This window comes from Peromyscus eremicus, chromosome X (assembly GCF_949786415.1).
Source record: "Peromyscus eremicus chromosome X, PerEre_H2_v1, whole genome shotgun sequence".
In the NCBI taxonomy this organism is placed as follows: domain Eukaryota; kingdom Metazoa; phylum Chordata; class Mammalia; order Rodentia; family Cricetidae; genus Peromyscus; species Peromyscus eremicus.
This window is the reverse complement of record NC_081439.1, coordinates 86,794,212-86,811,233: the sequence shown is the minus strand read 5'-3', so window position 1 is coordinate 86,811,233 and position 17,022 is coordinate 86,794,212. Positions and strand designations below refer to the sequence as shown.

The 17,022-nt window shown below is 34.6% G+C and overlaps 1 protein-coding gene across 1 annotated transcript in view; it reads right to left on the bottom strand.

The window, feature by feature from the left end:
• Nrk (Nik related kinase) overlaps positions 1-17,022 on the bottom strand; it is a 107,041-nt gene that overhangs the window by 25,505 nt on the left and 64,514 nt on the right. The window contains exons 12-19 of the mRNA XM_059250356.1: positions 15,646-15,709; positions 14,059-15,217; positions 11,508-11,606; positions 8,083-8,150; positions 5,676-5,770; positions 3,288-3,385; positions 1,681-2,042; positions 226-526 (exon numbers count right to left, since the gene is read on the bottom strand). Coding sequence (XP_059106339.1) covers positions 226-526; positions 1,681-2,042; positions 3,288-3,385; positions 5,676-5,770; positions 8,083-8,150; positions 11,508-11,606; positions 14,059-15,217; positions 15,646-15,709 — 2,246 coding nt within the window. The remainder of the gene's footprint in view (positions 1-225; positions 527-1,680; positions 2,043-3,287; positions 3,386-5,675; positions 5,771-8,082; positions 8,151-11,507; positions 11,607-14,058; positions 15,218-15,645; positions 15,710-17,022) is intronic.

Here is a 17,022-nt window from a genome sequence, read left to right as displayed (position 1 = left end):
AATGACAAAATAAAACAGTGGTTTTTGTTCTTGAAAGTATATAGGAACCATCAAATTGTATGTAGTGAAGATCCCATGCACTTATAATTTAATCGTATTGTTTTAGTTATTTCAGTATTTGGGATACAAGAATATAATCAGTGTCGAACAGCTGCAATGTTACATAACATGTGCTGATATACTTTTAAAAGAGAAGTACATTCTTGCCTTCAAATGCTTCATTACCTCCTGTACATGTTCAAAATCCTGAAATATATGTTGATCCAGTCCTGCACCATCCCTCTGTGAGTGAATTTCTTCGTCAAATCCAAATGCTCCACGCTCTTCACTGCTTCCATTGGCTCCTCTATATCTGTTCCCTCCACTGGCTCCATGTCCATCCTGGCTTCTAAAGGCTGCACTCGCTTCCCCAGCAGAGTTGCCACGGTAACTTTTGGCTCCATTGTTTCTATAGGGTCTGAAAGCCCCCTGCTGTACATTACCTCCACCAGTGTGCTTCAATATTCCCCCTCTGCGATAGCTTGCTCTGTTATAAGGACATATTAATGAAAGAAGGCCATTCAATAAAAACACAAATCAAAGCCAGAAAATGAAAGAGAAATCAGATTTTACACACACACACACACACACACACACACACACACACACACACACACTCACATTATGCTCAGGAATGTTTTTGCTATATGATGTGAATGCTTTGGTCTTATATACACACATGAAAAATTCCTCAACTCCTTGCCAATATTAAATACTGAATTAACATGATAGCCATTGTCAATTCTTTGTCATCATTGTGGTGACAGAGAAAAATGAACTGCACTTTGCTATTAGGTACACGTGACCCGTTAGTGCAGGAAATACTCATTTTCTTAAATAATTGAATAGTTTATCAATAACTTACCATCATCTTAGTGATCACAGTGATATTAGAACATTTTTCAGCATTCTATACTATGTTAATTTTAACATATGCTTTCACTTATTTACATACATACCAAGAGCTCTGCTATGGACCCTGGTCAATACTCTCACCAGAAAGTTCAAGTGATATAGGCTTCATATGTTAGAGGATGAGTAAGATAATCACATAATCAGGGGTTATAAATGTTAAGTCTTTTAAATACCCAATATACTTCATTTTGCATGGAAGACAATATTAAATATATTGACCTATGGTCATTATAAAAGAAAATCTGTACGAAAATGGAATTCTTTTTAGATTTTATATCCGGGGAAAATATACAAAAGGACTTTTGGTAACTTCACCAATTAAACGAATAAAGACTATCCTAAACTGTTTAGATACATGACAAAATCTCAACTCTCTGGGAAATGCTTAGCAATTCTTTCAAATAGTAGTAGAACACTTCATTTTTTACCCCATTTCTCATTGTGATTTTATAGGGAGGGAGATTTAGTGGCATTAATTTAAAGAGAAACACTGAGACAATCCCAGTTATCAAGAAACTAATAAATAATTGAATTTAAATTGTATATAAATAGCTCAGTTACATGTTCTACACCAGAAAAATTTAAATTACAATACCGAACACTTACCAATATGTAAGTACAATTAATTAATTCTCTTAATGTTATGTTACATTTAAAAATAAATCAAATATGCCAATAGTTCTGAACTTATAGGCATCTATGGTATAATGACAGAGACAAACGAACCTTGGCCCATTGGTAGCAGCATCAAGATTATCATCTATGTCACGAACAGACCCAGCATCATAGCCAGCACCACGGGCTTTACAGACATTTGCCTGATCAACCTGGTTATTCAAGTCATCACGGCCATTGAAATGGTCATAGGTATCTTCATAAGCATCATTAGAAGCTTCCTCATCACCATCAGTATTAGCACCAGCATCATAGAGTTCAACATAATCACCATCTTCTTCAGGTGGCTGAACGACAGGTGCAGGAATTAACCAGTCATCCCAGAAGATTTCAGAGTGTGCATTACAGCCTACCCATTCATTTGTCAAGTATACAGGGGGTGATATTTTCCCCACTTTAAATCCATCTGGAACCTGTGTGCACAAGAAAGGTTAAGGTAGTCTCTAATAGCTTCTCTTTTTTTTTTTAGATATTGGAAGTTTCCAAAATGACATTTTAAAACATGTTAAAATTATATTCTTTACTGAAACAAAGATGTCCACCCAATACACAGAGCAAATATTTTAGTGAAGATGAGTTGCCCAAATCCAAACATTAGTAATTAGTAGTGGACTTTGTAGATCACACAGCAAATTTACTCACTGTTTATTAACCCTACTGCCTGCTGAAGAGTAGACATTTGCTTTTGATGCTGGACAGTATGCTCTACACAAAATCTGATTTTTCTTTTGGTTTATCCAAACACTGAGATTAAAGTATCACTCTTGAAATAGGTTATTTTCCCAGTTTTGTCTATATATGCCATATAGTATCTTAAATTATTTATAATGCCTCCGAAAAGCTAATGAATACAAGTGTAATTCTTATGTTAGGCATAAACATGTATATGATAGAGTATTATGAGAATAAAACAATATGATCTGAAAGCACACTGAAAAAGTTTAGGGAGGCCTTTTACTTCTACAATCAGAAGACACTATTTTTCCATTAATATTTTGTCTCATTATCTAAGGAACACTATTAAACAACAGTTGAAAATGTAACTTATATCTCTTGGTCATAGCTTAGTTTTTGGAAGTATGTTTGTCAATCTTCTTTCCCTATATTCTCTCTCTATTTTGTGTGGTACTGGGATTGAACCTAGAGATTTGAGTATGCTAAGCAAGCACTCTACCACCAGACTATATCCTCAGCACCTCTCATCAACACATTCTAACAAAAATGTGAAAATACAATATTGTTTAATCAGATAAGTGCTTTTTCCCATTTCAATTTTAAATTCAAAATTTTATATTCTGAGTACTTGCCTAACAATGTGATCTTTAAAAATAAAGATTATAAGACACATTTAAACTCCTTTATATTTCCATTAAAAATATTTTATGTGTATAAGTGTTTGTCTGTATGCATGTATGTGCACCTTGTACATGCCTGGTATATGCAAAGGCCAGAATAGAGTGTTAAATCTTCTGGAACTGGAATTGCAGATATTTTGAGTCACCGTATTTATTCTGGAAAACAAACCCTAATCTTCTGAAAAAAAGTGCTGAGTCGAGCCTTTTGTCCATGCCTAACCTCCATGTTTTAAGGTCAGAAAGAATAGGCCAAACCAAACTGATACTAAAAATAGGCATAAATGCATCATGAGATAAACCTACATGGATATCAATCAGTAACTTCTGATCAATAGTAGAATAAGGCGGCGATGACTGGGACTTCCTCCTAGTCACAGGACTCTCCTCCTCAGAAGATGACTCTATGGAGTGCCAAAAAAAGTACATTAGTAACAACAGCGATTTCACAACTGCTTCAGTGTGTAGTGGATCAATTAAACACATTACTGTTTTTCTTTCAGCCATTGTCATTCTGTTATGGAAATATCACCTCATATTAAAACCTATTGTGGCTGTTATTCTGAGTTCTGCTTTCAAGGGTACTAGCAGGCTCAAGTTTTGTTCACGCTGTAGAATTACAAGGCATTTTTGTCTTCAATATTTAGTGTATATTTGATAAATCTATTAACCTTCCTGGTTTTAACCAAGTTATGACTTCCCAAGTATATATATATTTGTTTTTCGAGACAAGATTTCTCTATGTAGTTTTGTGCCTTTCCTGGAACTCACTTTGTAGCCCAGGCTGGCCTTGAACTCACAGAGATCTGCCAGCCTCTGCCTCCTGAGTGCTGCGATTAAAGGTGTGCGCCACCACCACCTGGCCTCCAAATATTTCAATAAAGATGAAGAGTGAAATAACGAAAATTATAAAACTTAATGTACCACACATAATTTGTGAAACCACTTTCTCTGGTGTTGGAAACATTCTGTGACTGTTTGGCTAATGGACATTTGAGAGTACTGAATATTAACCACTAGACCACCAGGGGAGCTACTGAGCATCTGAAACGTAGCCAGTGCACCTAAGAAATAGGCTGTTCAAATGTTTATTTCAGTTTTGGTTTAGTTTTCATTTTAATAATGACATGTGGTGTGGCTATTTACTGTCACACTGGACAGCATAATTCCATTATGATAATATTTCTATTTAAAATACAAGTTCTTCCAGTTTGTCAATATAGGTTTTGAAAACTGATGAGGTAAATAATAAGTTGCATTAAAAATCCAGTGAGAATATTTAATAGGTTCAGAAATCAGTGGCGTCTAGGTGAACATACTTATTATAAAAAGGTTTACCAAAGGAATACTGGATCCATGTTTATTTCTAGGGATATTAACTATAAATATTACTGCCCTTCCTTTATCTGAAAACTAACTATATATAGTCAAAGTCTAAACACTACAAATTAAAACCCATGCATTTGTAATGCTGCTATCTTTTTAGAATGTTATACTCCATATCTTAGAATGTGCAGTTTTGCTGTTTATTATTTTTTCAGGAAGTAATTCTTTCAAGTCTTTTAGAGCAGAAGGAGACCGACTGCAAAGGTGGAGTGTCTGATGATTTCTCTGGCACATTGACAGTGAGGTGACTTCCTCTCTGAGGAAGCCTAATCTGCTGGGAATCTCAGATGCTCTGTGTCATACACACAACAAGAGTCTCAGCCCTGAAAGGTGTAGCTCTTATTTGCAGACATAGTACTGCTTCCTTCTCCTATGTTGATGGATTATTTTATTTCAGAAAGGCAAGTGAGTGAACTGTAAAACTGATGTGTTTGCCATAGATTAGCAAATTTATACCTGACCAAACTAGAAGGAAAACATTCCTAGTATTTTGCCTTACCTTTTCAGAACATCTTTCTATGTGAGAATACAGTATGAAAAGAACTCTTTCATCATATTACTCTCCTAAGCTGGAATAGGGTTTTAAAATTCAGAAATTTGAATATTTGGTATTCTATATCCCTTATGATATAAACATTTAGCAAAAATCTGTATGCTGCAATTTTTATAAATAATGTGAAGGCTTGGTCAGGAAATGTCCTCTAATTAAACTTATCTTGTATGCTTAAAACTGGAAAATGTCAGATTTTTATGACCTAATGCACAATTTTTTGATTTCTCATAATGTCTAAAAATGTATAAATTTCAAGTCTATTAAATGCACATCATCAATAAAATATTTGATTGAAATTGATACCAAAATTTGAGAAGCACTCTTGGTATTACTTGATCAATTAATTTTTCATGTATTTTGAATAAAGCCATCACTTTGTATCATGTAAGAAATATTTATGTGATATTGTCTATCATATTTTGGAGAGGTGAAATAAAATGACAAGTAAGGCTTATTCTCACAATTATTCTGTTATATTGTAAATGTAGGCTAATAAATTTTGGCTAGTTGAATAGTCTTTCAAGTTCTTTAACATATTATCTCATGTTGTATAGGAACTAAATGAAATGATCACTTTCCATTTCTCAGAGGTCACCATTAACCACTCAAATACTGAATCAAACCAACTGCTTGTCTTAATACTGCTTGGTCTCCTTAATATTTTTCATTTATTCTTTCTGGAAATTCTTCTTTACTTCTGAAACATAAGCTGTTAAATACTAGGCCTATGTATTTAACTTTGAGTTCTGAATCACCTGATGCTGCTTGGTAATTCTGAGGATATAGGGAACTCCTCTGTCTGACGTCCATGGGCTGCTGAACTTCTTCAAAAAGAGGATGCTGAGAGACACTAAAATGATGAACAGACAAAAGGTTTAACGAAGATGTGTTTATAATGATGATAAGCATATTATGTTTTACCTTCATCTCTTAAAAACAAAAGAAAGACAGGAAGGCATGTGCCACATCCTAAAATGCTAAAGAGCACATACAACTCAAAACAGAAAGATTTTCTTAAAATTATATATCACACTGAAAAAAGGTAGAGCTTGGATATTATATTCAAATTGTAACTTCTGAAACCTAGTTTATCTATGATAAACAGTTTCCATGTGTGGAAACAAATAAAAGAAAGCACCTTTCAATATAGTATACATTTTTTTCACATAGAATATACTTTCTGTAAGTGTTCATAGCAATATTCAGATAAAATTATTCAGATAACATCAGCAAACAAAATCTTCTAGTGCATAATAGAGTTTATTTTTAAGATTTATTTATTTATTTATTACAGTGTTCTGCCTGTATGTGTCCCTGCAGGCCAGAAGAGGGTACCAAATCTCATTACAAATGGTTGTGAGCTGCCATGTGGGTACTGGGAATTGAACTCAGCACCTCTGGAAGAGCAGCCAGTGCTCTTAACCTCTGAGCAATCTCTCCAGCCCACATAATAGAGTTTTAATATGGCAAGTACAAAGAGTTTTTTTAATTACAGATATTCCACTGTTAGCCTGTTTTTATTTTCCCATAATTCATGTTTTAAATATATTGTTCCTGGTTGAATAGGTAAAAGTTTGGATACATAAACACATCCATTTTTACTATTAAGTTCAAGTGCCAGTGTAGATACTTTTATTTGCTTTCAGTTTTCTATCTAGGACGAATTTCCTTTGTTAATTAATTCTATAACAGACAAAAGACATTAGTATGGCCCATCACTTCAGAAAAAATTCGACTCATTTACAGTAATTTTATAAACTTATTTTTGTTTGTGAGTTCATTATAGTTTTATGCTTTTTATAAATTTAAACATACTTAAAGGAAACACATTTGTTAATAATAAATTAATCCATTTGTAAACTTACCAGTCACTCTCAAATTAACATTAAGTTGTATATACGGAATTGTATTAAAATTATGTTTGATGGCACTAACAATCTATTAAAAATAATCTGATTTTTTCTCTTTGAGGTCAGAAGTATCATGGTAACTCAGGTTTTGAGTATAGAGAAGAAGAGTTCCCAATCTTACTTTCTAATTTTTAAAAGTTTCTCCCTCAGGTTTCATGTGAAGATATAAAGTCAAAAGCTTTAAAAAACAATGTTATATGGCTGTGCTTATTATATATGAATTCTCTGTCATCTGCCCATACTGTGCAGTATCTTTAATTTTAATTTTATTTCATTTGTATTTTTTTCTTGAACATTTTACTGTATTATGTGGCGAGTATATAATTAATAAAATCCAAATTAATTTACTTAGGGGCAAAATGTTTGGAATACTGATTATGACATACTTTTTTCAGTGTGTGTGTGCGTGTGCACACACCTGGAAGTACAAACATGTCATGTCACATATGTGGAAATCATAAGGACAACTTATGGAAGCTGGTTCTCTCCTTTGACTGTGTGGGTTGTGGGAACTGAACTCAGGCCATTAAGCTTGATACAATGTGCTTTTACTCACCAAGGCACCTCACTGGCCCTGTCTAAAATCTTTAATATAAGGAATGCTCAATAAATATTTACTGAATGAATGACTGAATGAACCTAGGCTAAGGTCTCTTCATGTGAGTTTGGTCCATCTTAAAAATTGTCTTTCACATATAATGCATTGCACAGAACACCTGACTTATGGAACATAATCTTTAAAAATTACTGGATCCAACAATACTACAAAGATTAAAACTACAATGAACAGTTTCTATGTTGCACATTTCATCTTATTTATAGGACAACGATTCACATATTTGATTTTGACTTCAGAGTATTTTCAGGCTTTCTGGTTCTGTGGCATTAGCTTCTGAACATATGGATAATTTATTTTAATATGTTGTACACATAAGAAAACTTACCTGGCATTTATTAAATCCTACCGCTAAATGAATAGTATCAAATAAAGTTGTTGTGATTACTTCTTTTATTATATTTTCAAAATCGTTAGGTAATTATTGAATTGAGTCACATGGACTAGACTATGAAAGCTGTTACTGGAAGATATTCTTATTGGATCACTGCAGTTAGGTTTTTAAATGTAAGCCAATTTTGGCAAATTGTCATGATGTGAGTGATAATTTAGTTTTGACTGCACATGGAAATTAATTTCAAAGAAACAAAATTTTGTTTTTTACCTCACAAGTAATTTACAAACAGAAACACATACCTTGAAGAAAATTTCACACGGTGTGTACGATTCCGGTTGCAAGGAATAGAAGCCGATCTCTCTTGGACCTTAGAGATGCAACAAAATCAATAGTTTGATGAAGTTCTTGACCATAAATTCTTTTGTGTTATTAATTTATTAGGAAATTAATTTCTTCACATATATTTTCCCCCAAATCTAACTTAAAAACACAATTTTTAAACCAATTTTTTTTTTATAAATATAACCTTAGAACTTATTGACCAAAATTTCTGATGTTTTCTTTGAACATTAGCATAGGTGCAGACTCTGGAAACAATGTAATCAAAACTTTTCATTTTAGCTGGGCAGTAGTGGTGTACACCTTTAATCCCAGCACTCCGGAGGCAGAGGCAGGCAGATCTCTGTGAGTTTGAGGCCAGCCTGGGCTACAGAGCGAGTTCCAAGACAGGCTCCAAAGCTACACAGAGAAACCCTGTCTCAAAAAACCAAAACAAAATAACCACAACAAAAAAAAACCCTTTTCATTTTATTATTGAGTCGTCATTAGCCTAGAAAAAGATAATGACATTTCTAAAAATTTACAGGTCAAAATAAAAATCTAAAACCAGTTTACTTTTCAACCAAAAATTAAGAATTTAAGTTCAATCTCATGCCTGTCTAAACTAACTCTAAATTTTCACACATAAAATTCGTTATAGTTTCTTTGAGAAAGTATGTCATAAGTGTTCCAAATACTTTTTGCCTCTAAGTAAATTATTTTGTTTTTTTTTATAACCATACACTCATTTACTATAATAAAATACTCAAGAAAGAGCACATACAATGTTGGCTTACATTAATGGAGTAGATTTTCTTTCTGTTAACAATAGCAGGCAGATCCATAGTCTGTTGCCTTGTCTCATTTAGGTTTAAATCACTAAGTTTTACCCCTAGTAATTTTCTGCTATGCCCCCCAATAGGCTATTCTAACATGCAGTAAAAAAAGTCACTAGACTCTTTAAAGAGGAAATTGCATCATGTTTCACTTAACACAAACTAGCATATTGTAAAAAAAAAAAAATTCCTCTGATTCCTAGAACTGTACTTAGCCTTCATACATCAGTGTGCCCTATGAAGTGATTTATCAAAGTTGTCCTTGTACTTCAACAGATAGATTGGTGAGAAATCAAAAACACTGTAGGTATTTCATGTTTGGCTAACAAGCAATTCCAAATGTAACCAGATGTTTTGCAGTATGCATGATGAACATCTTCCTGAATAACTTTTCTTATTTGAGTTTAGACAATTGGTATTATCCTGATCAACTCTATGTCTTTCATGAAGATGATATCAGGAACTTTCTATTTTATTCAAATATTTTTATTTTTATTCTATACTGGGTCTCCCTATGTTCCCCAGGCTGTCCTAAAATTTACAAGCTCAAATGATCCTCCTGCCTCTGCCTCTCCCAATAGCTGAGACTACGGATACGTAATGTCACCACAGCAGTGTCAAGAAACTGATACTTATTAAATGAATGTCAAAAAACACTAAATGTGTATAATAGCAAAAAATGAAAAGGCAAGGATTAATATGACTTGACGTTCTTTGTTATTAAAAATGGGAGACAGAAAATAATTAGTGTAAATTGCATATATTAAGACAAAACATGTTCCAAACCAAACAACGCTCATTCATTGCATGTCTTGCTCAGGGTCAATAACTACCATCTGGGAATACAAGCAAAGCCATGTGTTAAGGCAGCAAGGGAGATATTATTGACTATTCTCACTAACTGACACAATCCCACTTATCTTCCTTCTGTAAATATTTAGTACTTATAAAACAATAATCTTGCCGGGCAGTGGTGGCGCACACCTTTAATCCCAGCACTCAGGAGGCAGAGGCAGGCAGATCTCTGTGAGTTTGAGGCCAGCCTGGGCTACAAAGTGAGTTCCAGGAAAGGCACAAAGCTACATAGAGAAACCTTGTCTCGAAAAACCAACCAATCAACCAACCAACCAAACAAACCAAAAAAAACTCCCCCAATAATCTTAACTAGTCAATCAAGACTTAGTATCTAAGAAACTATATTTCAAAAGTCTTGAAAAATTTCATAGTAGACTCTTGTGAAGTATCTGTGCTGATCGTTAACAATGTGACTCCTAAACTACCGTCACCAGAGGAATTTTAGTATTATTTATTCATGTACTAAATAATCTCAGTGACCAAAAATAATTTGGGATGTTGGCTGTTAAGAATGCAAGTCATGAGAATGCTACCATATCTAAATAACAAGTAAACTCAGATCCTCAGTCTCACAAATATGTGTTATGAATACTGTATTATTTGATGTGGTCATCAAAACAGAAGTCACCCTGACATGTAATCATTTAATTTTTGTGTGTGTGAGAAAATGAATCATAGATTAACTGACCCAGATTTGTAACTAATAGTGCACCAAGAACAGACACTACCAAGATAAGGATGACATTTGGTTATCTTACACTTTGAACTACTGACATTTTGATATGAAATATTGTATTTTTAAAAAACACTGAAAAGCATTCTTACTTGAACTATGTGCATATGCTAGATATTTTAAATGAAATAAGTTTGCAAACTTAAGAAAAATCAAAGTGATGCCATTTGCCAGCAATGATAAAAACATGAGCTTTCAAGGTAAAATTGTAAATTAGTATCTGTTACTGAGTACTTGACAGCTTATGAATACTCAGTTACATTTCTGGTAAAATTGGTAGTGCTGTTTTGATATTGTAAAATGGAATGTAAACATTTGGGAGAATCTGTGAACTAATATTTTCCACTTGATGAATACATGAATTTAGAAATCATGTATAAAGTGAAATATCTATTCATAGTACAAGATATTGCAATGGATTTTAATATACAAATTAATTACATTAATACAAATTAATTAGTTATACAAAATTTTATGAATATGATTTTAGATTCCATTTGTCTAGTTTGGGCATGTTACCAAAGAATATGCACAAGTATCTGAAGGAAAATCTACAACAGTCACAATTATCTGAAAATTTTCTAGCAATCTATAAGTAACAAGCCAGCTCTTACACATATATTTCAAGCAAAACACCATATGGCCACAGATTGAATTATGAAGTAGATATGAATATCCAGCTGTTTTCTATTAAGCAAGGCAGATTAAAAGGATCTGAAAATATGAGACAATGACACCCCTATAATAATATTTTGGGCAAGATAAATATTTTTCATTTATATTTATTTACCATGTTAAATGTATTTGTACCTTTTTATTTTTATTTTAATTTTCAGTAAGTTAGGTAGTTAATGACATAATGAAAAAGCTTTACAGAATTCTCAATATTTAAGATTATAAAATGATCCTGAGAGCATTAAGTTTAAGAGGCACTTTTCTAGGTACTTATTAATGTCATAACATCTCATATTGAGAAATTTACCTCATTTCCTGTAGGATTTGGAACGTATGGTTCTATTTGGACTTCAGCCTGAATTGAATGAAACACTTCATCATTGTCTGATGAGTCATCTTCTTTATCCTTTGAAACAAAAATCATATCAATATTTAAATGACCGTGAGAGTGCAAGGGATAGGAACAACAGAATCATCATCTTAATCTGTGATGAATAATTTCCAAATGAAGTTATTTAAACACGAGCTTTTAACAGTTTTTGGTTAAGGATCCCTTTTCAAGCTGAGGAAGGGTACCGAATGCTCACACACATTTGGATAGTTTTGCAGGCGAACTGTTAGGTTCCTGAAGCTTATCTAGGGGTTCTAAATTAGGAATCCTGATTTACCACTTGATTAGCACATAATCACAACCTAACTTTCACATTTGGTGAGTTGTTATAAGTCTAACATTTGGTCCTGAGTAGAGGAAGATCTGTGATACAGAGGTACAAATAGTCCTCCTTAAATTAAGCTCTCAGAGTTAAGAAATTGTTCAATCAAATGAATCAACCACCATTATCCAGTCCAATTATAAGGAAAAATGTATTCATTTTCCTTTCTAGTATAGCAAAGCACTCAGACATGTCTCTAAATTCTAATTAAATTTCATATATTTCATATTCATGTATTTCAAAAGAACTATGTCTTTAGTATGAAGAATTTTATTTCTTTTAAGTTATTTTTAAGGAATACATATAAAGATATGAATGCCTATGTAAGAACCTAGGCTCATAGGATGGTAACAATTGTTCACTGACTTATTTACATTTTGAAATCGCTTCTCATACACACACACACACACACACACACACACACACACACACACATATCCAAAACAATGAGAGTAAGTATGTTCTCTTCTGTTAATATTAAGCATATTTCCAGGATAAATACAAGTCTTGTTCACTGATGCAAATCCCATTAGCTCTAATTGGTTAAGAGAGCTCATTGAGAACAGTCATTAGCAGTTAGATGCCTTAATTCATGTTACATACCACCATTTCAGACTCATGTCTCCTCTTCTGCATATGATTTCTATCTCTTTATATTCTGGGAGTGATGCATCCATTTCTCCTTTGGAGTCATTGTTTTTCTGGTTTTTAAAATCTTGTCTCATGTAAATGTGCCAGGGAATTATCAATTGTTTAATTGATTTAATGTGCACACACCTAAATAATTACTTATCTAGATACTCAGGCAAGGTTCAGTTGTAATCACTACATTAGTTATTATTTAAGTGGATGTGGTTAACTGTTTAATCATCATATAATAATTCCTTTTATACAAATAATAGTAAAAAATTATTAGAAAACAACTATTCTCCTGTTTCCTGATCTTACTAATTTGCTTGTCAAACCTACAGATTATTCAATATCAGATTAATATTGCCAGATAAAATTCAACAAAGCCTGTCAAATTTTATTCACCTACATATGGGAGTTTGAAGAAGTGAAGTTTTATTGACTGATCCTAAATGAGAAGTTAAGTTCTACTTGTTTTCTGGTCTGTGCAGTCACATCATTGAATAATTGCATAAAAGCATGGGTGCATTAAGAAGATAAGTAATAAATATGACAACTACTACAGAGCATTTTGGAAATTAGTTTTGTTCTAATTTTTAAAAAGATTTATTTATTTTTATTTTAATTTATTTGTATATGTATTTTTACCAACATGTATGTGCATAGTGTTTGTGGAGACCAGAAGGTAGTATCAGATTTTCTCTGAAACTGAAGTTATCGATCACTGTTAGATGCCATGTGGTACTGGGAACTGAACCTGAGTCCTCTGAATGAGCAAGTGCTCTTAATCTCTGAGTCAGCTCTCTAGTCCTGACTTTTTGTTTTTATTTAATCTCAATTTAAATGTCTCAAAGTACAAATAAATGCAATTCACACATGCAGTGCAGTCCAGCATTCAATGGCAAGAAATAACAAATAAGCAACTTCAAATGAAAAGAAAATTTATTTTGATTTATGTGTATGTGTCTACTTTAATTCGTTTGCACCATATGTGTGCAGAAGCTCATGGAAGACAGAAGGTTTCAGGCAGTCATGAGCTGCTATGTGGGGTTCTGGGAATTGAACTTATGTCCTCTGCAGGAGCAGTAAATTCTCTTGTCTGAGGAGCTGTATTCTAGTCCCACAAAGTTATATATTGAGGAATAAAAATGGAGGCAACTTTGGAATTTTAAATTAGGAATGTTTCAAGAGTCAAAATAATTATTTTAAGTATTTGTATGCTGTCCCTTTACTGGTTTAAGGAGTAATTGGTAAAACAAAACAAACCCCTAATAATTAAGGCAAAACTCCTATAGAGATACATTAAACCATTACTTGTATTATTAAAGCAATTTTTCCTCTTTTGATCACAACTATCTGGAGATTTCAGACTGATTCATTTGAAGTGCAAATTAGTAAATCTTTGGTAGAGCATGGAGTATTTATTTCATTGTGCTTCAGGGAGGAAAATTGTAGGCACTAACTAGCACATTTTCTTAATAGTTTTCACTCAGGACAAATATCAAAATCTCTTACATTTTCAACCTGTCTCAATTCCTCCTCATGCTGATTAAAGATGTCCTCCCATCTACGCTGGCGCCGTCTCCTGCTGGCTTCTACATCTGAAAGTGCAAATTCCTCAATTCTCCATAAGGACTTTGCCCTGAACCTCTTGGGTGATAATCTTTTCACCAGTGCTTGCTTTAGACTAGCAACTTTGGACTTTTTCTTCCGTGTCTGCTCTGGTTGAGTGTAAAACGCATCTGATGACAAGTTTTCCAGCAAGATTTGCAGTGGACCAAGTGGTTTTGAGATAAATGCATTTGGTGCTTGAAGCAAGTCCCTTGACAGTCCCTCTATCAGTGCTTGAACTGCACCAATAGCCTGTGAGGCCTCTAGAGCCCAGGCCTGTGCCTGAGGTGACTCTTCATTTTGTTCCCCTACTGGAATTAGCACTTGTGTGTCCAAGTGAAGAGGCAAGAGCACATGATGGTTCTGCGACAATAAAGGCAGGAACACCTGGGCATGTACTTGGAGTACCTCAGGTTCCTTATCCTCAATCTCAGCTTGTGCAGGCTCAGCAGCCTGTTCTTGCACCTCTGGCTGCTCAGGTGCCCTATTCTGCTCCGGATTCTGCTCAGGAAGTGGATTCTGCCTCTGCTGTTGTTCAGCAGCCTGGCCCTGCCCCTGCTGTTCAGGTGCTCTATCTTGCCCCGGAAATTCTTCTGGCACCTGGTCCAAATCTTTAAGCTGTCCTGCTTCTAAGGCCTCAGGCTGGGCCTGCTGTTCATTGGGTACAGGAGCCTGCATCTCTGGTTCTTTATCCTCAGTAGGGAGTGGCATGAGCACCCGGGCTGCTTTCTTTAGTCGGGGAGGTGCTTGAATCCGCTTGAATAGAGGTGTGGATGCCTTAGCTTTAACCTGAGCCTGTAATGGCCTGAACACCCGAGCTGCCACATGTAGGAGGCGCTGTGGTGCCTGAGGCTGCTTCTGTAAAGGCCTGGGTGTATTTTCCTCAGCACGGAGAGGCAGGAACCCCCTGGCTGCCCCCTGCAGCTGCTGAAGTGCTTGGAACCGTGGCTCTTCTTCATCAGGTAACCACCTTGGCTGAGGGGGTTCTCCATACGGGATTCTAAGTGGTCTGCATCTGCTGCTACTTGGCATTCTCAGGAGTTCACGAGTGCAAGAAGGTCCTCTAAAATAAACACACAGATGACTGTCATATAATAAGAGAGTTCAGTGGAACTAGGTCATGCATGAGAATTGATTTAACTTTTAAAAGATAGAGCCCCCCTCCACAAAGATAACAAATAATTCCTGCAAAGTCTGAAATAGTCTCTAGGTAATTAATATGTGTAACGTTAATGGATTAAATCCTTAATGTAGGGTGGTATTGCACATGATCATTCTGTTGACATGTATGAAGTCATTTTGGAATAGTAACAAAAATTCTCTAATATTTTCATACAATATCTCATAGAAACAGAAGTATACTGGTTTTGTTATTTGTTTGTTTTATACCAGAAAGGATTAAGTTGTTTTGAGCAGAAGGCAATAGCATTAAACCTATTTTCTTAGGTAACATGCTGCTATCTAATTATATATTCAGTTTTCCCAACACACCTGAATCTCCTTGTGGCGTACTGTTCCTCAATAGCTGCTTCTCTTTCGAAGACCAGAGGTATGTCTTATAATGAAAAAGAGAAAAGGATGCATAAACAGTGTGTGATTCTCCTTAGTCGCTTAGCAGCTTCTAAGGCTCAGGATGTAGAGTGCATTCACACAGGTAAGACAGTAACAAATAAGACAGCTCTTCAAACATACTTTGCTGGTGGTGTCAACTCTCAAGCTATACTTTTGAAACCCAGTAGAGATACCTCAGGCAGATTAGTTTCTCTGGCCATAAGAAAGAAATTTTCTGGCAGTTTGATTGCTGCAGTTCTAAAGAGATAAAAGGCAGAATAGAATAAAAGGGTGGGGAGGGACAAGAACAACTCTATGGTGTGGGTTTGACCTGTAGAGCCTTGAACATTTGGGCTACCCCATATGGTCATTGATGCTCCCGAGTCTGCTCCAGAAGAGGCTGAATTACATGCAGGATCCCAAGCCTGTAGTGGCGTACACACCTTGGCTGTCCATGAAGTTGTTTAAGTGCTTTTCACTTAGGTAACCACCTTGACTGAGGGAGTTCTTTATGTAAGGCTCTAAGCAGTCTGCCTTTGCTTGTTTTATACTTAACATATAGCATTCGTCTTTCCTATCAGCTGTGCTGTTACTACTGAAATGTGGAATCTTACAAATGGAAGAGTTTTCTTTCAGTTCCCCGTTTTAAATTGTTTAGGACAGCTATAATTACATTTATGGAGTAATCTCCAAATAAATGGAACTTTCCTGTAGGTAATATTTTTTGAAATCTTGTAACTCTAGATTTCAGTAAATTATGGCTGATGTTCCTGTAGCAATTTGCGATGGCTGACCTGTATGATGCTGGTCCCAATAACTTCATTATCAGATGATCATAAAGTGCCCTGTAGGTCCCCATTTGAAAACAGGACACATAATTTTGTAGATGGGACAAGCAATACTGCAGTCACTGCCACAGCTGATTAGATCTTAGCATGCTTTCTATCCTTTTCAAGTTCCCTCTTCTTCACTCCCTAGTTACTCTGGACCCTGTCTATAGTCCCTGAAATCAAATGCAGAAAATTCTAGAAAATATGAAATTAGAGCTTCCTGAGTATTTTCTCGTACATTGAGTAAAATAATCTTGTCACTTTTGGCATCAATAAGTGCAAGCTTACCTTTGTGTACATAAATTAGCTTCTTTAATTATATCTCAGAGTTTGTAATTAGTACATAAAATTAACTTCACATGATATATACAAATTATTTCAAACTAAGTCATTAAATGTGCAAATTATGAACACATTTATTTCCAAAGAGTTGATTAAATTTCTTTACTTAGAAGTTTACTTAAAATAATATAGCCACAATACAAAA